A 25,143-nucleotide genomic window follows, 5' to 3' on the forward strand; every position below is an offset into this window, starting at 1 on the left:
GAATATCTTTATGGTCTCAGGGTGAAGGAGAATTGCTGCAAACATGAGAAACAAGCCATCAAGGAATAGATCGGTCCCTTTCACTACATTAAAAATAATTTTGTTCATTCATAAGTTACCATAAAGAAGGTGAGAAGACAAGTCTTACACGAGGATAGGGTATTTACCACATATATGTTAACAAAGGTTAGCATCTTTACATATATAAAGAACTTGAAAAAGAAAAAGCGAAGACAAGCCAACAGAAAAATAAGCAAAATTCATGAACAGAGGAGGAAGATGACTTATGGGAAAGATGTTCAACCTCGTTAGTAATCAGGGAAGCGCAAGTCAAACCCCGTGAGATTTATACCAGCTTGGCAAAAAGGAAAAAGTGCCAGCACCAGCCTGGTATGCTGAGCAGTGAAGACTGCCATTGCCGCTTCCCGGAGTGGAAGCTGGTGCAGCTTTGGAGAACAATGTGGGTATTGCCATTTAAGGTCACACATTCACCCGGTCTCCAGCTCATCGATTCTGCTGGTGAAACCTGCATCTGATCATCGTACAAGGACATCCGCACGAGTCCTGAGAGGCCAAAAGCATAAGTTACACATCTACAGTAGAAGAGGTTAAGTTGCGGTGTGTTTAGAAGTGGGTTACCATACAGCAGGGAGAAGGGTGAGCTGCATGCACGAACACAGAGGGATCGCAAACGTAACTCAAGCAGAAAAAGCAAATCACAGAACACGGGCAAAAATGGACAGAATCCTTGAGAGTAAAACTCAGGGAAAATAAGGGAATCAAAGCACAGGAGTGAGGGCTGTTTCCTCAGATCCGGAGGCCGCAAGGTGTAGTCGAGAAGGGGTCATTGGACTGACTCTTAATCTGGGTGATGGTTGTATGAGTTTCTTACTATTTTTTATAACATATGTACTTGCTACTGTGTGTGTGAGTTATTTTATTTTTTTTTTTAAAAAGTGGATGATGGTAATGCCTTTGTGTCCACAGCTCAAATGAGAAACATTCGCTTCATTTTAACGGGCACTTACTATGACCTAAGTAAGCACTTGATCTACAGTGTTCACTTATTCAGCACGGCAACACTGTGACAGCAGATATGGTCCGGGGCTGGGCACCATCAGCTGTGGCCCTGGCAGAGCCCGGCGGATGCAGGGTGGGCGCCCACCTAGGCACCTAGGCAGTGACCCCTTTTGCCTTTCCACAGGTGCTGAAGTCCACAGGGGACGTGGCTGGAGGCCGGGCCCTGTACGAGGGGTATGCGGCGGTTACTGATGCCTCCCCCGAGTGCTTCCTCACCCTCAGGGACACGGTGCTGCTCCGCAAGGAATCTCGGAAGCTCATCGTTCAGCCCAACACTCGCCTCGAAGGTAATGGGCTCCTGAGCCCACTTTGGGGTGCCATGCAGCCCTTTGGGAGCACAAAGGGGGCCTGGAACTGACTGGGGGCTCAGGGAGGGCTACCTGGGGTGAGCCTGCTTCTCTCCCTGCCATGGTCCTCCCCGTGCCAAGCCTCAGACCAAAACCTTGGCACCTACCACCACCATCACCACCACTGCATATACAGGGCCGAGCTGGTTGTAAGACAGTTTGAGGAAGGCGAGCAGAGCAGGGGCTGGTGGAACAGGCAGACCCCAGGTACTGGAGAATCAGCCCTCACCCTGGAGCAAGGGCAGGTCAGGCAGTGAGTTGGGACACAGCAGGCCGAGTGGAACCCAGGGGACAGTGTGACTCGGCAGAGCTCAGGATAGACATCAGGAGCCCTGTGGTCCCTCTCCCTTCTCAAGTGATGATTCTATTCTCAAAAGCCCTGACCCTGTCTGCATGGTGCTTGGACTTTTTGTATTAAAAGCCTTTGCTGCATTCACTTTCCTTTCATCCTTTGACTCATCTTTCCCAACATCTGGCCCATGAGGCACTTAAGAAGAGGCAGTGCCAATCAGTGGTTAGAGCATGAGCTTCAGAACTGCCGTGTGACCTTGGCCTAGTCACTTGAACTTTCTAGGTTTGGGTTTATTCATAAAGCCAGTGTTGATACTGTGCCGCCACTACAGTGAACCTGAAGATCACATCCACCTTGGAGGGAATCAGGGAAGGTTCTGGGGAGGAAGTGATAGTTAAACGAGGCCTGAAGGACAGGTTGGATTTTCAAAGGTAGTGGTGCTGATGGTGATGGTAGCTAACTTCTGAGGACTTCCATATGCCAGGCACTGGGTACAAACTTTCCATGGATTAACTCAGCGTGAGTGTTGTTATCGCCATCTTTTAGCTGGAAACTGAGACACAGAGGGGCTGTATATTTGAGGTCACCCAGCTAGTGGGTGGCAGAACCAGAATTTGAACTTGGGCCATCTGAACCCAGAGCCTGTGCTCTGAGCTGTGTACACCCCACGATGCCACAGAGCGCACCACCGCTGGTGGGTGGGTAGAGTAGTGGAAGTGTGTTAGAGGGAAGTGCTTCTCAGGAGTATTCGAATAGGGGACTCTTGGAACAGCCCCATTTAGTAGGTGAGTAAATAGGCTCAGAGATAGTACGGATGGTGGCTAGTACTTATTGAGCACTCCCACAGCTTCTTGAAAGAAGAGGTACTGTGCTCACCCCCATTTTACAGATGAGAAAACTGAGGCTTAGATAGCTTGAGAAACTTGCCCAAGTTCCCACAGTAGAAAAGATGAAGCAATTGCTGAGCTGGAAGGTCCTGGAGGCCAAGGACTATGTGTGATTCACCTACCTAGCGTGGCACCTGCTGTAAATCTTTATTAAGTGAATGAATGAATGAATGAATGAATCCAGCAATTCACTAAGTACTCCTCCTTTAATATTTCCTTCCTCATAGGGTTATTGTAAGGATTAAATTAGATAGTAAACCTAAAACATTGAGTACAATTTTTGACACCTGGTAAGAGCTCAGGAAGAACTAGCTGCTCCGATGATGAGGAGGAGGAGGATGATTCTGCTTCCCTATGAAGACCTTTTTCTGCTGCTGTTTTCTCTCCATCTGTTTCCCAGGCTCAGAAGTACAGCTTCTTGAGTACGAAGCCTCGGCTGCCGGCCTCATCCGATCCTTCTCCGAGCGCTTCCCAGAGGATGGGCCAGAGTTGGAGGAGGCCCTCACCCAGCTGGCCACAGCTGATGCCCGGTTCTGGAAGGGCCCCAGTGGGCCCCCATCTGGCCAGGCTTGAAGCAGATTTGTACAGCCCCTTCCCCTACTGCATCAAACCAAGGCTGCAAGTGGCCCCCTTTTTGTTTGTGTATTAGGGGTGAGGGGTGGGGCAGGATCTCAGGCCTTGGTGCTACCTCAGCCGAGGGTGGGACACTAACCCCTTCCATTTACTAGCACTTTCCAGTTTACCAAGTGCTTCTCCTGTGTTATCTCATTTGATCTGTGCTGCCCTCTGTGGAGTGAGCAAGGCAGGGTGCCTTGTCCTGCTTCCCAGATGAGGAGATGGAAGTTCTGAGAAGTGACCGGCTAGATCCTGCAGGACTCCAAACCTCTCCCAGCCCAATACTCTTCGTGTATCAACTTTTATAACCAGAAAAATAAATATTAGAAACAACCACCATCTTTGGCGTTTGTGCCATTCTTCCTTGTTTCTGCTGCACTTCTCTTTTGCTCCTGGGAGGTTAGTGGGATCAAGGCCTGGGGAGGGGGGTCATTTTTAGGCTACCATCCACAACAGGATTTTGAGGTCACCTCTAAGTGAGGATAGGCATACAGTTACTAAGACGAACATTGCACAATTTGTGTCCTCCTTTGTGGCATTTCTTGTATTTAAAAAAATTCTGGGAGCCTAAAAACTGGAAACCCTCAACTTCAGTCAGGATCCTAGGATTTAATGTCTTAAGCCTTGTGGGGTTTTTTGTTTTGTTTTTCTTTTTGTCTTGTTTTGTTTTTGAGCCTGGACCTCTACAGGGAGGCAGGAAGAAAGGACATGGTCCGTTTTCAAACTGAAAAGGGGACAAGTTACTTTTGCTCTTCATCAACACTGGAAGGGCTCCTCTCCAGGCCTGGAAGCCAGAGCGCCCTGCCGCTGACCCAAAGATTACGGGGCCCAAATGCTCCAGCTGGGAAGGAGCAAAAATAAATCATGAGCTGGGATGACGGATTGCGCTTCAGCAGGCAGGAAGCCAGCACACTCTGCCTGGCGGCTGCGCGTCGGGAACCTTTGTACGCGCGTTTCCCCGAGCCCGGGCGCTTTTGGGAGTTGCACCGCGGCGGGCCAGAGCCGGTTGCCAAGGCGACGCCTGCGAAGATGGCTGCTGCGTCCTCGTCGGATTCCGACAGCTGCAGAGCTGAGAGGTAAAGGCCGGAGTCCTCGAGGCCTCTTTCCCTATAAATGTGGAGAGGGTGCCCTGGTCCCCGGGATCTGGGCGCCTGCGGTTCTCGAACAGCGCTGGCTTTCCTTGAAGGGCTGTTAGAGATCAAATAGGGAAACTGAGGCCCAAGGAGTGAGGGAGTGTGTGTGTGACTCGAGGTCTCTCCGTGCGCCTGTGGTGGAGCCTGGACTTCAGACGTTCCGTATCTACAGTTCAGAGCTCCCCAAACCCACACCCTCAGAGACCAGCTCCCTCAAAGCTTGCGCCCGGTACCTTGGTACTCACTCCCCAGCTCTTTCCTCCTCCTCCCAGCAGTGAGGCCAATTCGAAATGGCTGGATGCGCACTACGACCCTATGGCCAACATCCACACCTTTTCTGCCTGCCTGGGTGAGTCTCTGGAACCAGGAATCCTGGGTTCTGGGGAGAAGGAGGAGTCAGACAATGGTTCTGTAGTGAAGCCTCTAGGATTCTGAGACCCCGGCTTTCGTCCCTTTTGTGTTTTCCAGCGCTGGCAGATTTGCATGGGGACGGGGAGTACAAGGTAAGCAGATCATCCTAGCAGAAAGAGAATTAGGAGGGAAATGCCAGAAGTAAGATTTTTCTGATGGCTCCGAAGAAGCTCAGCATAATCTGGAGCTCATGTGTACTCTGAGAAAGCACATTTAGTGTTAAATTTTATTTTTATGTGGACGGTGAAGAGACCCTATTGATTTCATAATACAGACTGCAGAAATAAAGCTGAACAAAATGCTGCTGGGGATTTCACTAAGACAAAGCCTCTTAATTTTGTTAACTTGACATAATTCTTTGCTGGAAGGGCACATCCCTTGGTTGGGTGTGGGGTTTAGAATCCGGAGGGGAAGTAGAAGGGAGGGATTTGAGCTTTATGTTTATCAAAAGGGCATAGATTTTAAGATTAGCCATGAGCTGATAATTGTTGAAGCTGGATGATGGAATTGGGGGGTTCATTATATGAGTCGCTCTACTTTTCATATGACTGAAGATTTTCCATAATAAAAAGTTAAGTTTTAAATATAAAGATAGGTAAAATATAAAGAAAGTAATAACAATTTTAAATTTGTAAAAGGTTGAGAAATATATTGGGCTAAAGAAAGGAAGTTAACATACATTGAGTATCCATTTCTGGACTAGACCCTCTTTGAGGCATTTTCACATGTGTGGTTAATATTGATCCCCATTTTGTTAATGGGAAAATAGATTCAGCGAGGCTAACTTCACTGAGTTTGTAAAAAGTGGCAGACCTGAGTCTGTTAGATTCCAAGTTATGTGTTTATTCCACTGTAGCTCAGCCGTCACCAGGGGCAGTGAACCCACAATGGGACTATTAGGTGGGCAGCTAGAAGACAGCCTGAATCATACCCTACAAGGAGAGTGCGGTAGGATTCAGTGCCTTTTGCCACCAAATTCCTATCTGTAAATCATCCAGCAATTCCACAAGCCTACAGTGAGCCCCTGCTGTGTGTCAGGCATTGTGCAGACACTAAACGCAGGAATGAATCAGTACACAGTTGGGAGACGATATAGACACTGTCCTTAATTCACCCACAATATTGACTGAACACTTTAGTGTGTGCTTGGCATTGGGGTTATAGCAGTCAAGGGTAGAGAAATCACCGACCCAATAACTAATGTGAAATGTCAGATGCTTTCGTGTAATGACTTTTTTAATGGCCAGCTCGTTTACTATTGATTCCCAGCGCCTGACACAAATTAGATACTTGATAAATAGTTGTGGAGTGGATGCTAAAATAGAATACATGGGAAGTATTGTGGGAGCACCAGTGAGAGAAGAATGAAACCTGTCTGGAGGCACCAGGAGGCCGTAACGTGTGAACTAAGTGTTGAAGGATGAATGAAGTGTATCAGGAAGGCATTCCATGCAGAGGGCACAGCACAAGCGGAGGCTCAGAAGCTTAGACGTTCACAGCATATTCGGAAAGAGTAAATTTGGAGTTATAAAGTTGAGGCCAATGTCACAGTAGTTAAGAGCACTGGTTTTGGATTGAGACAGATCTAGGCTCCAATCTCAGCTCTACCGCTTACTAGCTGTCTGACTCTTACCTAACATCTCAAAGCCACAGCTTCCTCATTTGTGAAATGGGGCTACTAATAATACCTGCCTTACAGGTTGTTGAGAGGATTAAATGAACGTTTCTGGTGTGTCTCTTGGTACACTGTATACATGCTCAGAATCCAGCTGTTTTGTGGGGCAGCCCCCACCATTCTGGCTGGGAAGGTGATGGGAAACAACCTGGGAAGCAGGTCCAAGGGGCCTTGAAAGCCTCACTCAGGAGACTGGGCTTGCTTGGCAGCCATAGCGACTTGGAGGATGGAAAACAGAGACTGAGGAGTTTTCCTCCCTGCATCCACATATTGGTTTTCCTCCCTGCATCCGCAGAGCGTACTCCGCTCTGCGTGCTTGCTTCTGCTTCTTTAGCTCTGTTCCCCTTCGGAAGCCAGGACTCAGAAGCCCAGGTAGGAGTTTCCAGTGCCCCACTGACCTCAGCCACTATCCCAGTGTCTAGAATGGTGCCTGGCTTGGAGCAGGCCCTAAAATGTTTGCCGAATGAATAATGAAAACATCAGCTGCCACCTACTCCTCACTAGCACTCACCAGGTTCTATATTTGTTATCTCATTTGATTTTCACTACAAGTGTCATGAAGTAGATACATATTCCCATTTCGCGGAGGCTCGGGAAATTTAATCAACTTTCCCAAGGTCACAGAGCTCGGAAAATTTATTTGAAAGCCTTTGTCGTCACCCTCTCTCCACCCCCACCCCCTATGGTACAATGGTGTGGAGAGAATGAATGTGCACCAGCAAAAAGGCTGAACCCAAGAAGAGGGTCAGTGGAGGGGTCTTTAGACCCTGAACCTGGAATAAACCAGCCTCTCTCTACAGCTGGTGGTGGGGGACCTTGGCCCAGGTGGGCAGCAGCCCCGCCTGAAGGTGCTCAAAGGACCCACAGTGCTGACCGAAAGCCCGCTCCCTGCACTGCCAGCCGCTGCTGCCACCTTCCTCATGGACCAGCACGAGCCCCGGACACCAGCCCTGGCGCTCGCTTCAGGCCCTTGTGTGTATGTTTATAAGAATCTTAGGCCCTACTTCAAGTTCAGCCTGCCCCACTTGCCTCCAAACCCCCTGGAACAAGATCTTTGGAACCAGGCCAAGGAGGTGAGTCATGTGGGGGATGGGTACAAGAAGGCAAAGACGCAGCCATGAGTCTTCCATTCTCTGCCTGGCTCTGGAGCTCACAGACTCTACCTTCTTCCCACGCTGTCGTAGGATCGGATTGACCCCTTGACCCTGAAGGAGATGCTGGAGGGCATCCGGTAAGAGTCCACCTTCCCCTTCATATGCCTCCCACCTCTCCCTCACTCCCCCACCCACACTCCTTCATCCCAGAACTCTTGGTCTGACCCCCAATTCCTCCACTAAACCTGCCATGATTGCCCCTCTGCTTGCAGGGAGAAGGCAGAGGTCCCTTTGTCTGTACAGTCGCTCAGGTAAGGCCCCTCTGGAGAGCCGGGGCTCTGGAAGCTCCAGGGTAAGGGAGTGTCTGATGCCAGTTCTCTCTGTGTCCAGGTTTTTGCAGCTGGAGCTGAGTGAAATGGAGGCGTTTGTGAACCAGCACAAGTCCAAGGCCATCAGACGTCAGGTAATACCTCTTCTCTTTTTATTTCTGTATAAAAAATATGGATAATTTTTTTTTAAACCATGGAACATCAGTGGTAAATTCTACAACCAAACCTGACTGCTTTCACATTGCAGTGTCCCTGCCAACCCATGCCACATATATATGGCCACAGCTGCAGGGCCTTCTCCATTTCCCGTGAACGGTGACAGCTTTGAATTGCTCTATAGTTATAAAACTTCGTAGAACTTTTCTTGTCTTGAGGGTAAAGCGAATATATTCTTATCAGAGAAAATTTGGAAAATAAAGAGAAGTATAAAGAAGAAATATAAATGACTACACTCTCACTCCCCAGATATACTCACTCTTACCATTTTGGTACATTTCCTTCATAAAGACATTTTATTTTTTTTAATTTTATTGGGGAATATTGGGGAACAGTGTGTTTCTCCAGGGCCCGTCAACTCCAAGTCTTTGTCCTTCAATCTAGTTGTGGAGGGCACAGCTCAGCTCCAAGTCCAGTCGTCATTTTCAACCTTTAGTTGCAAGGGGTGCAGCCCACCATCCCATGGCAGGAATTGAACCGGCAACCTTGTTGAGAGCTCACACTCTAACCAGCTGAGCCATCCGGCCGCCCCTCTGGCAGCTCAGCGGCAGCTCGTTGTCTTCAGTCTTAGTTGCAGGGGGCACAGCTTACTGGCCCATGTGGGAATTGAACCAGCAACGCTGTTGTTCAGAGCTTACGCTCTAACCAACTGAGTCCTCTGGCAGCCCATAAATACGCTTTTAAATCCTGCTTCCCTTGAGTACATAACATTATATCTTGAGCATTAGATAGTCTTTAAGAACTCCATTTTTAGTGGCCCCTTGATTATTTCATTGATTATTCATAATTTCACTCATGGTTTATGTAACCATTCACATGTAGGTCTTTGGAGAAGAAATGTATCCATTTTATTCACTTCATTTTCTTTTCTTAGTTATAATTTTAATTGCTTTATTGATGAATCTATTCACCGATGAACTCTAGTGGTTCCTGACCTAGGGGCTGACCCTAAATCCAGGGATGGATTCCCAGAGCTATTCTCTGCATTATAGAAAGCCTCAGGGGAACCATCCACTTCCTGTAGAGGCCAGTTGAGCCAAGTACATTGCCCAACACATGCCTCGGCTTTGGCGAGTCTTAGACCAGTTCTGTGAGAAACATTGTTCCCTCCCGCTGATCAGCAGCTCAGATCCACGGTTGCCAATATCTCTGAGAACTTCGAAAATCGGAAAGTGAATTAATTACTGCTTAAAAGGTCCAGTTTGAGGGCGGGGACAGTCTTTCCAAGCCTGTGTCTTGATTACATGATTGGGAGCCACTAACTTCCATGCTTTTGTCACTTTTCTCCTTCCACTAGGCATTGAGAATGATTTCTCTTTTTTACTCTTAAAGATAATCATACAATGAACAGCTTTATCCAAAGAAACATTTTTGGTCCTGCTAAATTATTTCCATAGGAGAAATTCCTAAAAAAGGGATCCTCCCTTCTTTTTTGTTTTGTTTCCAATCAAAATTATAAGAGGAACACGTGCCTCCTGTAGAAATGATAGAAAAGCACAATGAAGAAATTAAACATTCGCCTGTGGTCTCGTTGTCGAGCAGAAATAACCAGTATTTGTGTTTAAGGGTTTAGCCTTTCCTTTTTCCATTTTTTTTTTTTTTTTTTCATTTGGGAAGGGGAACAGGACTTTATTGGGGAACAGTGTGTACTTCCAGGACTTTTTTCCAAGTCAAGTTGTTGTCCTTTCAGTCTTAGTTGTGGAGGGTGCAGCTCAGCTTCAGGTCCAGTTGCCATTGCTAGTTGCAGGGGGCGCAGGCGACCATCCCCTGCAGGAGTCAAACCGGCAACCTTGTGGTTGAGAGCCCGAGCTCCAACCAACTGAGCCATCCGGGAGCTCAGCGGCAGCTCAGCTCAAGGTGCCGTGTTCAATCTTAGTTGCAGGGGGCGCTGCCCACCATCCCTTGTGGGAGTCTAGGAATCAAACTGGCAACCTTGTGGTTGAGAGCCCACTGGCCCATGTGGGAATCGAACTGGCAGCCTTCGGAGTTAGGAGCACAGAGCTCCAACCGCCTGAGCCACCGGGCCGGCCCCAAGGGTTTATTTAGCCTTTCATCATGTTTTTCTATTCAAATGTTTTTTAAACAGGGATTATACTAACATAACTTTTTGCCTACTTTTTTCTTATAACACATTAGAAGCATTCTCCCTGTCATTGATTTTTTAAATGACTGGTTTAGGATCATATGGAGGTTCCTAATTGACTTAGTTCTCTTTTATTAGAAAGTTAGGTTGGTTGCAATAAACACCTTCGTACATAAATCTTCTGTTGCCTCTCTGATATTCTTCCTCCTCCTCTACCTTCTCTTTTCCCTCCTGGGGCATCCTGGGGGTGTCTGGGGGGATGGTTGTGTGGGGACCCCCTGGGTGATCCCTGGAGTCCTTCCACAGACAGTGATCACCACCATGAGCACCTTAAAGAAGAGCCTGGCTGAGGAGGACGCCGTGTCCTGCCTGGTGCTGGGCACTGAGAACAAGGAGCTCCTGGTGCTGGACTCGGAGGCCTTCACCATCTTGGCCAAGGTCAGTGTGGGGCCCAACCCTGGACATACCTGAGGCCCCGCCTGCATTGCCTCCCCCTTTTTCCCTGCACCTCCTGCACCCAGTTAGTTCTCGGGAATATGTGTTCCTTGTAGAAACACAATACAATGTAAATAAGCATAAAGAAAAAGATATATATCGCCAAATCCCACCACACACAGATATCTACTATTAAAGTTTTAGCATGTCTTTCCAGACATGTTCATATTTAGACCCAGGTATATAACCATACATAAATAAATAAATACATATATATATATGAACAGCCTCACGGCATAGGATCATGCAGCCTCTTTCACGGAGCAGCAGCTTATTTGTGCCTTCCCCTAGCTACATAAAACTACATCTGCCTTTTCAGAGGCCGCATAATACCCATTCTATAGCTATACCATAATTTATGTACCTGTTGTATGTTTAAGTTATTCCTAGTTTTTCACTATTATTCATACCCCTGCAGTAGGCTTCTTTGCCCAAATATCTTTGCATGCTTATCTCAGTATTTCCTTAGGATGCATTCCTAGATGTGGCATAGTTTAGTCAAAGGGTATAGACTTAAGGGCTTTTGCCACGTGTTGATGATTTTTCCTCCAGGAAAACTGTGGGAGTTTAAACTGTGACCAACAGGGTAAGAGTTGGCACTTAAGACAGGGAACCAACTGAGAGCAGTAGGTTCCTCCAGGGTAGGGAAGGCCTGGGGCGCTGAAGAAATTGGGGTGTTTGAGCCTCTTCTTTGCAGATGAGCCTACCCAGCGTCCCCGTCTTCCTGGAGGTTTCTGGCCAGTTCGATGTAGAGTTCCGGCTCGCCGCTGCCTGCCGCAATGGGAATATCTATGTCCTGAGAAGGTAGCCATATGTGTGGTCTTGGGGGCCACAAGGAACATCTCAGATACCTAGTGGTTTCAGGGCTTGAACGGGGGTTTGGGGCTGGAATTTGGGAAGGGAAAGAGCAGAGAAGTTCATATAGGAGACTGAGCCCATGAGCACAGGGGGCTGTCTGGAGGCTTGTGTGATGGGGGTTGGCAAAGTGAGAGACCGGGCTGGAGGCTGTAACACTGGGCAGTGCAATCAGAGATGGGAAGAAATAGAAAGAGTCTCTCATTTGTTACATTGCCGTGGAGGTCTGTGATGCTTTCTAGTGCATTACTTTGATATTCCTTACAACATTCACTTTTTAATTCAAGAAATGTTTTTGAGCACCTATTGTATAAAGTATTGTGGATACAATTTGATGAACAAAAGAAACATAGTCCCTGCCCTCATGGGAAGACAGATATTAGTGTCAGCAAACCCAGACAATACTGCAAATTGGATGTGTGCAATGGAGGAAAAATACAGGCTCAGGGAGAAAAAAATAACGGGGCTGGGTGATCAGCAAATGCCTGTCTGTAGAGATGACTTGAAAGGGAAGAAGGAGCCCGTTATTCAAAAAGTGGTGAAAGTGTTACAGGCAAAAAAGAACTTAAGCGTCCTTGAGGTGGGAAAGACTCTGGCCTGTGCTCCTCAGGCGAGGTGGGCAAGGAGGAGGGTGAAAAGAGGTGACGTGGAGACCAGGGCTCCCCAGGACCTCTTAGGACGTGGTAAAGCTTTCGGATTGTATGTGAAGTGCAGTCAGAAACTGCTGTGGGATTTTCATCAGAAGAATGACATGGTCCATTCGCATTTTTAAACAATGACTCTGCTGAGTGGAGGGCAGATTGAAAGGAGGCCCAGAGACCAGTGTGAGGCTCTCACATGGGTCATCAGATGGGATGTGACATTGGCCTAGACTCAGTGATGAAGAAAAGTGAGCCATAGTCCGTGATGGGTAGGCAGGAACTACCCCTACTCTCTGGATAAGAGCAACTGAGATCCAGAAGCCAGGAAACTGACACAGCGCATTTACATGGAGCAAACTGCTCCTGCTTCCTGATAAATTACCAAACTGCCTAAATCCACTTGGTCTGGCCTGAGGTACACTCACTGTAAACTGTTAAACGCCAGGTTACCATGCAGATCACGCAGGCAGATCACGCTAGTAAAAGCGGGAAGGAAAACACACTTCGTGTTATCTAAGGTCACGCCGCTACTAAGTGGTACAGGCGGAAATAATACCATGTCATCTGCTTTGGCTCCATGGTTCCTTCCAGGATAGTCTGTGGGGCTGAGACAGAGGAGGGTTAGCCAGGGAAGCAGAGAGGGTTTCTCGGGCTGGGAGAGTGTCTTTATTCCACAGAGACTCCAAGCGCCCCAAGTACTGCATCGAGCTGAGTGCCCAGCCTGTGGGGCTTGTCCGGGTACACAAGGTCCTGGTGGTGGGCAGCACCCAAGACAGCCTGCATGGCTTCACCCACAAGGTGTGGCCTCCCAGCAAGTACCGCCCCCTGGCCCCTCCATGCATGTCTCACGGTCCCCCTAGCAGGCGCGCCCTTCTGATGTCCCTGTCTCAGCAACTCCAGCCACCCCTTCTGGCCACGCTAAGCCCTGATTCCCCTGCCGGCACTTGGCTGTTCCCTCCCAGGGTAAGAAGCTGTGGACAGTGCAGATGCCGGCAGCCATCCTGACCATGAACCTCCTGGAGCAGTGCTCCCGGGGCCTGCAGGCCGTCATGGCCGGGCTGGCCAATGGAGAGGTCCGCATTTACCACGACAAGACCCTGCTCAACGTCATCCGCACCCCGGTGAGCCGCCCGCCAACTCCTTTCCCCATTCCCGCCGCAGGGGCTGCTTAGCTGCCTCCTGATCCCACTCCATCTGCCGCCCTTGACTTTCGATGCCTTTCAGAAACATTTACTGAGCACCTTATATGTACAACTCACTGTATTGGGGGGGAATAAAACAGTGATTAAATCCTTGCCTTCAGGGAGGTTACTATCCAGCAGAGACACAGTGACAGCCGGCAGAGACACATCTAATTTAAATACAGGCAGACCGAAGAAGAGCAAGGTGCTAGAAAAGCACAGAGCAGGCTGAGTGTGGGGCGGAGGTGAAGGATGAGTGGGGAGGGAACTCACGAGCCGTTTCACAGAGCAAGTGACGATTCAGCTGGGCCTCAAAGCAGTTTGCCAAGTCGATAAATGAAGGAAGAGCATTCCAGGCCAGAAAGAGTGTGAACAAACACCGAGGTCTGAGTGTTCTTGATGAGGGAATCCAGGTAGTTTGGACAAGAGTTTTTCAAACACTAAGTTGGAAGTCACAATTAAATGAGTCACAACCAGCAACATAAAAAGAAAGTTCAGAGTGTATCACGTGAAGCTTTTATGTGTACGTATGTATAAAGTGTCCTGGGTCACAATAGAAAACGTAAAGGCAACTGGTTTGGACCGCAGGCTGCTGGGAGGGCAGGCAGTGTGCAGCTGGGGGAAGAATACAGAGGAGAGAAGTGATGGAACAGGCAGGTGGGAGCCCGATGTGGAAGCCTGAAACGTCCTGATGGGGAGCACAGGCATTGGAGGTTTTCCAGAAGAGAACAGACGTGATTGAGAGGCAGCAGAGGCAGCAATGGGAAGGACAGACGGGGGAGAACGACTAGGCTGAGAGACCTGTTAGGAAGCTGACCTCAAAAGCCCAGTGATGTTCAGTCTGGAACTATGGCCGTGGCAGCGAGGTGGGAGGGCAGATTAGGATATAGGAGTATTTCAGAGGCAGAACTGCCCTGGGCGTCACCTCACATCTCACCTATTCTATCATATCTGGGGTCCCCAGCCTCATCCCTCCACCTCCAGACTTGCTCTCCTCTCTAAGATATTTTCCCAACTAAACTCCAGTGTCTCCACCCTAGGAGGCAGTGACCAGCCTTTGCTTTGGCCGCTACGGGCGGGAAGATAACACTCTCATCATGACTACACGAGGTGAGGGGGGTCAGAGCTGCCAAGGGGTGTAGAATTGGGAGTGAAGGGGACAGGCCAGATGGTGGAAGGAAGAGGAGGTGGACAGGAAGTATGGTGTGGAAAGCAAGGCCCACAGACCCCCGTCCCGTCTGGGGCGGGGCCTCCACTGGGGCCAGGCCCTGGGCTGGATTATGTCTCCAGTTCACCCCAGTACCCCCAGCGCCTGCCACAATGCCAAGGACACCACAGTACTCGATAAATAACTGTGGAATGAACAGATGAACTAATGGTCAGAGGTTATTAAGACACACTGCATTCCTTCCAGAAACTCAGTCTCGGCAGGAAGATAGACGAGTGTAGAAATGAGTCTGTAGGAGGTAGATTGTTTGGGGAAGAAGTGTTGGAATGTTGGGTGGAACTGGGGAGGACAAATCTCTTTCTGTCTGTCCACTTCTCTAGGCGGCGGCCTGATTATCAAGATCCTGAAGCGTACAGCAGTATTTGTGGAGGGGGGTGGTGAGGTGGGCCCCCCACCAGCCCAGGCCACAAAACTCAATGTGCCCCGAAAGACCCGACTTTATGTGGATCAGACCCTGCGAGAGCGGGAGGCTGGCACCGGTGAGACTCAGGCCAGGTCATTCCTCTTCTTCCTCCATTGCTCCAAAGCAGCAAGCAGTGGGTGAATGCCGCCGGGGTGCCCTGAGCAGTGGGAGGAGACCTGGGTGAGCTGGGCAGGATGTCCAGGGACAGCTTTGCAGGTACACCCTGCCTGCACATGAGGTGGAAGGTGCAAGAGCCCTTAGAATTCAGAGGACAGAGCAGGCACTTCTAGACGCAGGAATTCTCGTGAAAGAAGTACAGTTTGACGAAGGGTCTTCCTTCTCCTATTCAATTTTTCCTGCTCATTCATTCATTGAGCGCCTATGGTTATGCCCGGCCTTGTGCCAGGTGCCTTGAATTAGGCTAGTCCCTAACTCAGGAGCTCGGTCTGCCTTGCTAACTTCATGCAAAGGGCTAGTGAGACACAAGAGGAAGTTTGCCTGGGACACGGGGAAAGGCTTCAGACAGAAGTGACTCTGGACTTGACCCTGAAAGATGATTACAAGTCCACCAGCTAGACAGGGATAGGGAGGGCGATTCAGGCGGAGGTTGGGTGGGCGCACAGGCCCTACCTGGATTCAGGCAGCATCTGCCTGTAGCTGTGGGTAGTGCAGGGAGGCTGAGAGACCAGAGGGGCGGCTGGAAAGGCAGGTCAGAGCCAGCTCCGAAACGGCCGTGGGGAGCTGGGAAAGATGTGAAGCAGAAGAATGCAGTAATTCAACCACCTGTCTTCAAAAGGGATTTCCCCCCCTCCAGTTCTATGAGCCTTGCTCTGTCCCCCGGCTGAGGCATTCGGTCAGCCGGCAGCCTGGGTTGGTCACTGGCCCTTGTCGGAATCGAACCGGCGACCTCTGCATTAGGAGCATGGCACTCCGGCCACCTGAGCCACTGGGCCCTTCAAAAGGGATCTTGCTTGAAGCTTAAAGGTAAATTTGAGGGCAGCCAGTTAGCTCAGTCAATTAGAGCGCAGTGCTCTTAACAACAAGCTTGTCGATTTGATCCCCACCTGGGCCACTGTGAGCTGCGCCCTCCACAACTAGATTGAAACAACTACTTGACTTAGAGCTGATGGGTCCTGGAAAAACACAAATAAATAAAAGTTTTTTTAAAAAAGGTAAATTCGAGATTAAATAAAATAGCTAACAGGCTATTGTAGCTTAGAGAATCCAAGAAAAGCAGTTGATGTAGTAGAGAAATAATTAGGAAGTTCTCCAAGGTGAACAAGTTTTTAAAATGCAAACAAATCAATAGCTTTTGTATATACCAACAGTAACCAGTTAGAAATATAATGGAAAGTTTCCATTCACCATAGCAAGGAAATCCCTAGAAATTTAACCAAAAAAAGCCCAAAGTCTCATGAAATTATAGAACTACTCTCAAAAACATAAAAGACCACCTGAATATTTAAATGACGAGAATTACCAAGTCTCAGGGTAGCAAGACCTAATGTAATGCTGTTGATTAATTAACAGCTTCTAAAATTAGTGTAGAAACATAGCAAAGTGACAGTTCAGATCCCGTTGTGAGTTGTTTTGAGGACTTGGCAAATTGAGTCTAAGAGAAGAAATTGGGGAGAAATAAGAATGAGGAGACAGCCTATCAGATAGCAGAACGAACTGCAGCTGTAGGACGTCGCAGCTGTGGTTTTGATACAGGAGTTGATACCCATCTGCGGCACATTTAGGAAGTCTGGAAGCAGACCCTTAAATATGTGGAAAGTCAAGTGTCGTTTCAGATTAGTGGGTAAAGGAGGGCACCTTGCTTCTAGGAAAGAAAGTTAGAGCTCTACTTCATACCAGACACACAGGTCAATTCTGGGTAGGTTAGAAAGAAACCATAAAAGGACCAGAGGAAAAGGAAAAATGAGTAGATGGGGTAGCATAAAAATATAAAACTTCCGAAAGGCAAAAGGCACCTCTCGCACATACAAAGTCCAGGACAGACAGGCAGACCAAGGTGCTAATCTGGAAAGGAGTGTCATCAGGAGTGGGGACGGGGTGGGCTCTGGAGGTGGCTTCAGTCATCAAATCTTGACAAATGATTGGATGTGAGGGGGGAACCCAGGCGACTTGATGGAGGGGGACAGGAGCTTGCTTTCCACATGGTTGAGTTTGAGGTGTTGATGGGACCACCAGGTGGAGGTGACCATGGGGCAGTTAGAAGCAGGAGGCTGTCCCAGGTGCTGAGCGGCTGGAGATGCCGTCATCGAGTGTGGACACCGCAGGCCCTGAGCTGGGCACTGAGGACCCAGCATCACGGTCCCGGCCATCAGGAGCTCGCAGTTGTTCTGGGGTGGTCACAGCCGGGGCAGGACATAGATTGTCCAGGGAAGGAAGACAGAGGAGGAGAAGGGGACCAAGGACAAGACTCCAGAGAACACTTGCCCTTAAGGCAGAATAGAAGGAGCCAGCAAAGGACAGACTGTGCGGGCAGTGAGGTGGGAGGAGAACCAGGAAGAAGGAACCCTGGAGTTGTCCAGCGTCCAGTCATCAGACGGCTGGGCTGGTGGACCTCGGCCTTCCCTTTCCCCACATTCCGTCCTCTGCAGACCTTGCCCACTACCCTCCACTTACTCTCCGCGCAGCAGCGTGAGCTGGAGCACCCCTCTCCCTGCCCCCCACCTCCTCCTCCTCCCACCTCCGGCACCAGCCCTTTGTGTCCGTCCTCAGCCATGCACCGGACCTTCCAGACCGACCTCTACCTGCTGCGCCTCCGGGCTGCCCGTGCCTACGTGCAGGCCATCGAGTCCAGCCTGAGCCCCGTGTCTGCGATAGCCCGGGAGCCACTGAAGCTACATGCTGTGGTGAGCGCCCAGCTGTTGGGGGCAGTCGGCAGCCTCAGGGCCAGAGGGGCGCCGTCAGAGATGGGTGGGAACCCACAGCCCCAGAGCCAGTTCCAAGCCAGCTAGGTCTTGTGTCCCCTTTTCACCCCCGTTTGTGAGAGTCCTCTCACCATCTCTGTCCCGTGCTGCCTTTCCCGTGGCTGACCAGAGTGGGACACTCTCCAGCTACCTCCTTCCATGCTGTGCCGCAGACAAGCCCCCAGACTTGGGGCAGGGCGCGCTGTAGTTACCTTGGGACGTTTCTTCCCAGGAGCCTGGAGGGACTCTTAGAGCTGCGACAGGGAAGGAAGCTGTTCATTTCAGTAACTGCGGGTGACCCAAGGCGTTAGGACCGCCCGGGACAGGGAAGGGGCCACCCTGAGACTTGTACAGGCAACAGGGGGAGTGGCCTCAAGGTCATCAGGGCTCCCACTAGCTCTAAGTGGGTCCCTGAGGTGCCATCTGCCCCAACGGGGCTTCGGATTTCCTTTTCCCTCGAGAAAGTGGGAAGATAGAGGAAGAGACTACAGAGCAACTGAGGGTAAGCGGGAGGAAAGTGAAATCATTGCGGCCACCGGAGGGTAAGAGGGGAAGTGGGCCAGGCCCTGGGCAGAGGGGCAGGGCAGTGGTGAGGACATAGGTGGGAGTTGGGGCCTGCGTCCCCAGGCCAGCTCTGCCCCTGACCAACTTGCCGAGTGGCCTCCATCAAGCCCCTTCCCCTTCCTGGGCCTTTGCTGATCGCTGTACACACTGGAGCCAACCTTCTGGGCTTCTGGGCCTTTTGCGGGGCAGACGGACAGTGCGTTCGAGTAGTTGGAGGAGGGTGATGAGGAAGCAGGAAGTAGTCAGTGCGCAAGGCCACTAGGCACTAAGGGCTTTCTCCACCCACAGGTTCAGGGACTGGGCCCCACCTTTAAGCTCACACTTCACCTGCAGAACACCTCGACAGCCCGACCCATCCTGGGGCTGCTGGTCTGCTTCCTGTACAACGAGGCGCTCTACGCCCTGCCCCGGGCCTTCTTCAAGGTACTGCTCCCGCCCCACTGAGACCTGCCCAGAGAGCCTGCAGACTCTGCCCACGACCCTACACTTACTCTCCCCGGGTCGGAGGTGAGGGAGCAGGCAGGTGGCTGCAGCCACAGACCAGGTTAGGGCACAGCAGGGACCTCGGGACAGCGCCCAAGACCTGCGTCAGCTGCTGCTTCCCAGCCTGCGAGAGGTCCCAAAGCCACACAGAAAGTGCTGCGAGAACAGCCAGGCCCTGCCCCTCCAGTGCTCTCCCAGAGCCCACCCTGCTTCGTGGTCACTCCTGGAGCCTGTCTCTGCCTTGGGGAGAATCTTCCACAGTGAGAGGCCTGGGTTTCCCCCAAGTCCCCCAGATTGGGAGGCCCAGAAACTGAGCAGGACTCTGGGATGTGAAAGCCCTGGACTTGGTCGGCGGTCAGAGCTCTAGGTTTAGTCATGAGCATGCGCGCCCTGGGCCTGCACACCCCACCGCGCCCCCTCCTTGGACACACCTGCCCTCTGCCCGCCCTGCCGGGGTCCACTGAAACGTAGCCATGACGGCAGGCCTGAGAGTGCTTCGGAATCTGCCAAACAGTGGCCGGGCATGAGGCCTGATTTCCTTACCTCTTGGTCCCCAATCTTAGGTCCCCTTACTGGTGCCGGGGCTCAGCTACCCCTTGGAGACCTTTGTGGAGAGTCTCAGTGACAAGGGCATCTCGGACATTATCAAGGTAGGTCGCCCGTCGGTGCTGCTTGGGGAGGATGGTGGGAGTGACTGGACAAGGCCCCCGGTGGCTGCCAGGTGGGGGGGGGGGGTACCTGCACAGGAGAGGCCTCCAGCCTCCCCGTCCCCTCTGGTGGCCTGTCATTAGGGCCAGTGCAGACCAGGCCAGGCTTGGCCTTTGCAGGGAACAGGGGCTAAGGGGGGCACAGCCCTACTGCCATGGGTGCCTCTTCCATAGGTGCTGGTGCTTCGAGAAGGCCAGAGCGCACCCCTGCTGAGTGCCCATATCAACATGCCCGTGAGCGAGGGGCTGGCAGCTGCCTGACCCCTGGGCTGGTGTTCAAGCCCCTGCGGAATCAGGACCGGGAAGACCAGCCCCTTCCACCAGGCTGGGCCGACTCCCCCGGCACAGCAGCTGCTGGGGCCCCAGCTTCTGTCTCCTCTCCTAAGCTCCCCGTTCCTCCCCATCCTCACCGCTGGCTGACCTGTAGCAGCCGGCCAGTGAGTACCAGGGCGATTCAGCTCCTTCCCCCACAGGAAAGCCAGGCATTGGCCCCCGGGGCTCCTGCTGCTCTTCCATCTCCCCGCTTGTCTCCAGAAAGCGTACCCAGGCCCACAGGGAGAGCTGTGAAGTGGTCAAGGTGAGATGAGGGCACAGGCCGAGCCTTCTCCTCAGCCGCTCCGCTGAGACGTCACTCATGGCTGCTGCCGGCCCAGGTCAGAATTGGCTGGGGCCTGCTGGCCTGGGACAGTCATAGGCTTTTCTCGGGTGAGACTGAGACCCCTGTTGCTCTCTGGAGTTCCAGAGGCTTGGCTGCTGCCAGCTTAGCTTGCAAGTAAAACACATGCTCTGATCTCCCCTCATGAGCTGTGCAAGGGGCCCATCTTTCTGTTCTGGGGGCCCAGAGAATAGCGGCCTCCCCACAGGGGCCTTTTCTGAAATCTTGGTCTCAGTCAAGGTCTTAGGCATGTGATGCTGTGTGAAGTTCGCCAGGGGAGGGGCTGGTGCAGGGGTGGGGGGCATAGTGTGCCCATGCAGGGAGCTAGTGGCCCCAGCTACCACCACCACCCCCACCAGACTCCTGAACGCCACACAGCGCTGCTCCCGACTGGACACTCATGCCCGGGAAGAACACCCAGGGGAGGAAGGCTCAGCTAGACAGAGCAGAGGTGCCAGGGTGTTTCTGGGGCCCTGGGGAGGTGGCACAGGAGGCAGCAGCCCAGATTGCCGGCCAAGATGCTTTCCTATGCCCTGGAGCCCACCTCAGTCATGTGAGTGGAAAAGGCACCTGGCAGTGGCCATAGTGGGAGAGAATTAGCTGGAAAGGCATGGCACAGAGGCTTGAGTGAGGTAGAAGACCAAGCGAAGGCACGTGTTCAGACTGCCAGGGCCAGAGACTCACAGTCCCGGGCCTCAGTGCCTCGGAGCCTCGGAGGCCCGGCCAGTCTGCCTGGCACACCTCACAGCGCTCTGTTGGGCAGAGCTACCGGGGCTGCCCTGAGCCACTTGTGAGCCAGGAACTCTGCTCCCTGAAGATCTGTATCTTCCCCCTCTGACCAGGTGTAGCCTGGCGTGTGGCAGGCAGCTCAGGCTTGTGGGAAGTAACTATTCCCCGTGGGCTGTGTTCCCACGTGTGAAATGAGGCAGTTTGACCAGACTCGGCTCCATTGTCCTAGGAGACGACTTGTTTCCAGAAAGGGGAAATTTGACAGGAATAACTGCAGAGCTTTTGTCCTTGAGGCCAAAGGCCCTAAGCTGACTGCTACTGCCAGGCAATAGTCTGTGCCCAAGACACTGTGAGGTACTGGGGTGACACAGCCCACAGCCACTCCCTGTCCCCCACCCCAAGAATGCCTTCTGGGGACGGGTTCAGAGAAGCAAGGGGTCTGAACCAAAGAAAGAGCCTGTCCGGCTCCTCTCTGTATGTTCCAGTCACTCGCAGCCATAGACCAATTGGGTCAGGACGGTGAAGCATTTCCAGATCAAGCCAACTTTGGCACAGTTGGAACAAACAGGAGGTTTAACCTACAAGTAGAAAGACAGGCGAGGGGGTGTCGCTGTCAGTCAGAGAGCGTTCGTCTTCTCCTGAGAGCTTTGTGAGGGGGCTTGTCCCAGATGGAAGGGCCTGCTCCTTGTCGCTGGAGCTGTCACTGGGGCTGGGCTGTCACTTCGCAGGGCTGTTGAGTCAGATGACCGCACAATCCCTTTCACCCCAGTGAAGTTTTGTAGTGTGAACTTGGACCAAAAATTTTGCTCTGGGGTCTGTTCCTAGCTATTCATGATGAGGAGAGTGGAGAAAATGTTCCTGTTCCCAGCCCTCATGTGAACTTATATGATGTAACACCATGTACCTGTTATTAAAAACACACCCACTGTGGTGATGTGGACAAGCGTACGTAGAGCAAAGTGAGGCAAGAAACAGTGCACGGTGCCCTCACTACTTAGAGCTCCAGGAAATTGTGTACAATAGGGATGAGGAGAGCTGGTGTCTTTAAAACACTGATCTAAAAACATGTACCTACTTAGTACTATGGAATTAGACAGTTTATAAGAACAGCCTTCCCCGATTCCCCAGTACTGCTCCCCTGCTGCAATCATTTCCAGTTCTCTCAGCTATTTTACATATGCTTATACTATTCTTGCTCGATTTATCAATCTTGCACACCACCTGTTGGCTCCCTAGCCTAAGAGATGAGGCTTTAGCTCTCTGTGACAGCACCCCGCCCGTTCCTTCTCTGAGGCTTTAGCTCTCTGTGACAGCACCCCGCCCGTTCCTTCTCTCTCCAGTTTTTAGGTAAATTGATACTGTTTCGATTATAACTTATATTACTGTGAAAGTTATTCACTGTGAGCCAAGAACTGGGCCATAAATAAATTACCTTTTGGGGTACGTCTTTATTTTTCATGGAATAATTACCGTTTTGAAGAGAACTGACTCTGGATGGTGAACACACGATGTGAGATATAAATAATGTATTTCAGAATTGTACACCTGAGATCTACGTAACTTTTTTAACAACTGTCGCCCCAATAAACTTTAAAGGAAAAAAAAATTACCGTTTTTGTTTTTTCCCCCCATTTGCTTAGTTTTTCATATGTACCAGTTGCTAATTCTTCCCCCACCCGGTCTGACAGTGCCTCTTTTTTCTGGACCTTTCCCTTCATCCCCTGCTTCAGTGAGGACTGTGTTTCCTTGACCTGCTATAGAGCACTTCTCCTGGGAATTCCCTTCGCCCGTGTCCTGGGCCCATCTCCTCCTCTTCCATAATTGCCTTACCCCTCATTTGCTGAAGCGTATCCACAGGTACCTTCTTTAAAAAGTCACTGGAATTAAACTTTTTAAGACTTTTTGAAAGTTTCTTTATTTAATTCGTACATGTATGTGATAGCTGAGGTCATAAAATTTGAAGTTGAAAATCATTTTCATGCAAGAAAATCATTTTTATAGCAGTGCTCCCTTGTATTCTAATCTTTGAAAATGCTGCTGAGATGTTCCATGGCCATTTTTGCTCCTGACCTCCTCTGAGGTTCTCAGGACATGCCTTAGCATGTGCCATTATTTGATGTGCTATGGGTGGAGATGTGTATCCTTCAGTTCCAGAAAATTTTGTTTCTTGAAGGATTTTCTCCCATTTTCTCTGTTCTCTCTGGAATTTTGATTAAGCCCAGTATCTGATAAATGGAAATCCCAGAGAGAACAGGACTGATCATCTGATTTTCTTCTCTTTGTTCTCATATTGTCTTTTTGTTCTGTTTTTGTGTGTGTGTGTGTGTTTGGTTTTTTTTTGAGAGAGAGATTTTTATCTTTCAGCTCTTCTCTGGAATAGTTTTAAAACTGCTATTTTCATTCTCAACTCTTTTTGTTCTCTGTTCAATCTTTAATCATGGTATCTTTTCAAGGACAAAGTTGAGCTCAACAACACCGTCAGTCAACCGGATATAACTGACTTGTATAGACTACTTCAATAACAGCAGAATACACACTTTGCTGAAGCTCATGTGGAACATTTACCAAGATAGACCACATTCTGAGCCATAGAAAACACCTTAACAGACTTAATTGAATAGAAATTATATAGTGTCTGCTCTCAGATAAAAATGGAATTAAACTAGAAATCAATAACAGAAAGATCACTGAAAAATCCCAATATACTTGGAGATTAAACAACACACTTTTAAATAACACATGCTCAAAGAAAAAATCTCAAGAAAAGTTTAAAAATATTTTGAACTAAATGAAAATGAAAACATAATTTATCAAAGTGTGTGGGATGCAGGGAAAGCAGTGCTTAGAGGGAAATTTATAGCCTTGAATGCATATATTAGAAAAGAAGAAAGATCTAAAACTAGTCATCTAAGGTTCCACCTCAGGAAAATAGAAAAACAAGAGCAAATTAAATCCAAAGTAAGCAGAAGGAAAAAAAAAAAAAATCAATGAAATTGAAATCAGGAAATCAATAGAGAAAATAAATAAAACCAAAAACTGGTTCTTTAAAATCTCATCAGAACCAGCAAGGGACATTGCCTATCCCCAAGCCTAGTGCTGGACAGATGGGGAGAAACCTCTCCTGAGAATTTTTAACCACAAGCCAGCCTGAATAAGTTTGCAACCTGAATTGACAACACCTGGGTAGTCCAAACCACTTCTATTTGAAAATTTAGTTGGATGTGGTGCAGGATTGGCGTCTCATCAGGTAACTGATAACTGGAGGAATTCACTTTTAACCCAATCTCAAAATATTCCCATTGATAAAATTCCAACAAATACAAACTCACAGTCAAAACTCAGAAATTGCAAGATAATAAGGCATTGTGAGCAAGAGCCAACATAGATGATAACCTGAATAATCAGGCTTTAAAGACATAAGATATTGGAATTACCAAACAATATAAAATGTGTTTTCAATATATTTTTTAAAAGAAACCTAAAATCTAAATAGAGAGCAAGAGAGTATATAAAATGATCAAGCAAATTTGAAAAAGAACCAAATAGAACTTATAGAAAAGTGAAATATTTGACATGTAAAACTCAATGGATGAGTTGGTACACCACTTAAAAAAAAAAACGGGCGGCCCAGTGGCTCAGGCGGTTGGAGCGCCGTGCTCCTACTGGCATGAGTGGCCGGCAGCTATCGTGAGCTGCTGTGAGCGGCCGACCAATGACTGGCGGCTACCGACGGCCTCACCCCGGGGGAGCGCAAGGCTCATACCAGCATGGGCCAGGGAGCTGCGCCCCACAACTAGACTGAGAAATAATGGCTTAATAAGACCAGGAGGGGGGGCGGGGGTAAAAAAACAAAACAAAAGAAAATAAAAAACAGATTGGTTTAGCAGCTGAAGAAAGACTTAACTGGAAGACATATCTGTAGAAATTATCCAGAATGCCAAAAACAGATAGAAAATATAAGCTATTAAGAGACAAGGAGGATGGAATAGGAGGGAGGTCTAATAAGCATTCCGGTAAGGACAGAAAATATCGAAAGTTATGACAGAATTTTCTAAAATTGATGAAAGACATCAATTCATAGAATCAGGAAACCCAAGGAATCCCATTAGGATAACTATAAAG

General features: G+C 49.6%; 2 protein-coding genes across 8 annotated transcripts in view; both read left to right on the forward strand.

Annotated features, from left to right (window-relative positions):
* Positions 1-3,560, forward strand: part of DPP3 (dipeptidyl peptidase 3) — a 29,057-nt gene extending 25,497 nt beyond the window's left edge. For all 5 annotated transcript variants that reach the window (XM_019737801.2, XM_019737800.2, XM_074336734.1 and 2 more), the window contains 2 exons: positions 1,205-1,367; positions 3,007-3,560. In XM_019737801.2, coding sequence (XP_019593360.2) covers positions 1,205-1,367; positions 3,007-3,179 — 336 coding nt within the window. In that variant the 3' untranslated portion in view covers positions 3,180-3,560. The remainder of the gene's footprint in view (positions 1-1,204; positions 1,368-3,006) is intronic.
* Positions 3,561-4,152: 592 nt separating this feature from the next.
* On the forward strand, positions 4,153-22,920 carry BBS1 (Bardet-Biedl syndrome 1). Of its 3 annotated transcripts, none has more exons than XM_019737838.2 (17): positions 4,153-4,297; positions 4,627-4,703; positions 4,823-4,857; positions 7,241-7,513; positions 7,625-7,671; positions 7,807-7,845; positions 7,925-7,997; positions 10,469-10,600; positions 11,355-11,461; positions 12,831-12,951; positions 13,116-13,274; positions 14,375-14,444; positions 14,883-15,041; positions 17,693-17,826; positions 18,736-18,870; positions 19,494-19,580; positions 19,812-22,920. In XM_019737838.2, the coding sequence occupies exons 1-17, from the start codon at positions 4,251-4,253 to the stop codon at positions 19,896-19,898; spliced, it is 1,782 nt and encodes a 593-aa protein (XP_019593397.1). In that variant the 5' UTR covers positions 4,153-4,250; the 3' UTR covers positions 19,899-22,920. The 3 variants fall into 3 exon arrangements, 2 of the variants coding, with proteins under 2 accessions (XP_019593397.1, XP_019593398.1); XM_019737839.2 differs by having other exon boundaries at positions 4,178-4,297; positions 4,630-4,703; positions 19,812-22,627; XR_012497640.1 differs by lacking the exon at positions 19,812-22,920 and having other exon boundaries at positions 14,883-15,057.
* The last annotated feature ends 2,223 nt before the right edge of the window (positions 22,921-25,143 follow it).

This window comes from Rhinolophus sinicus, linkage group LG06, assembly GCF_036562045.2.
Source record: "Rhinolophus sinicus isolate RSC01 linkage group LG06, ASM3656204v1, whole genome shotgun sequence".
NCBI lineage: Eukaryota > Metazoa > Chordata > Mammalia > Chiroptera > Rhinolophidae > Rhinolophus > Rhinolophus sinicus.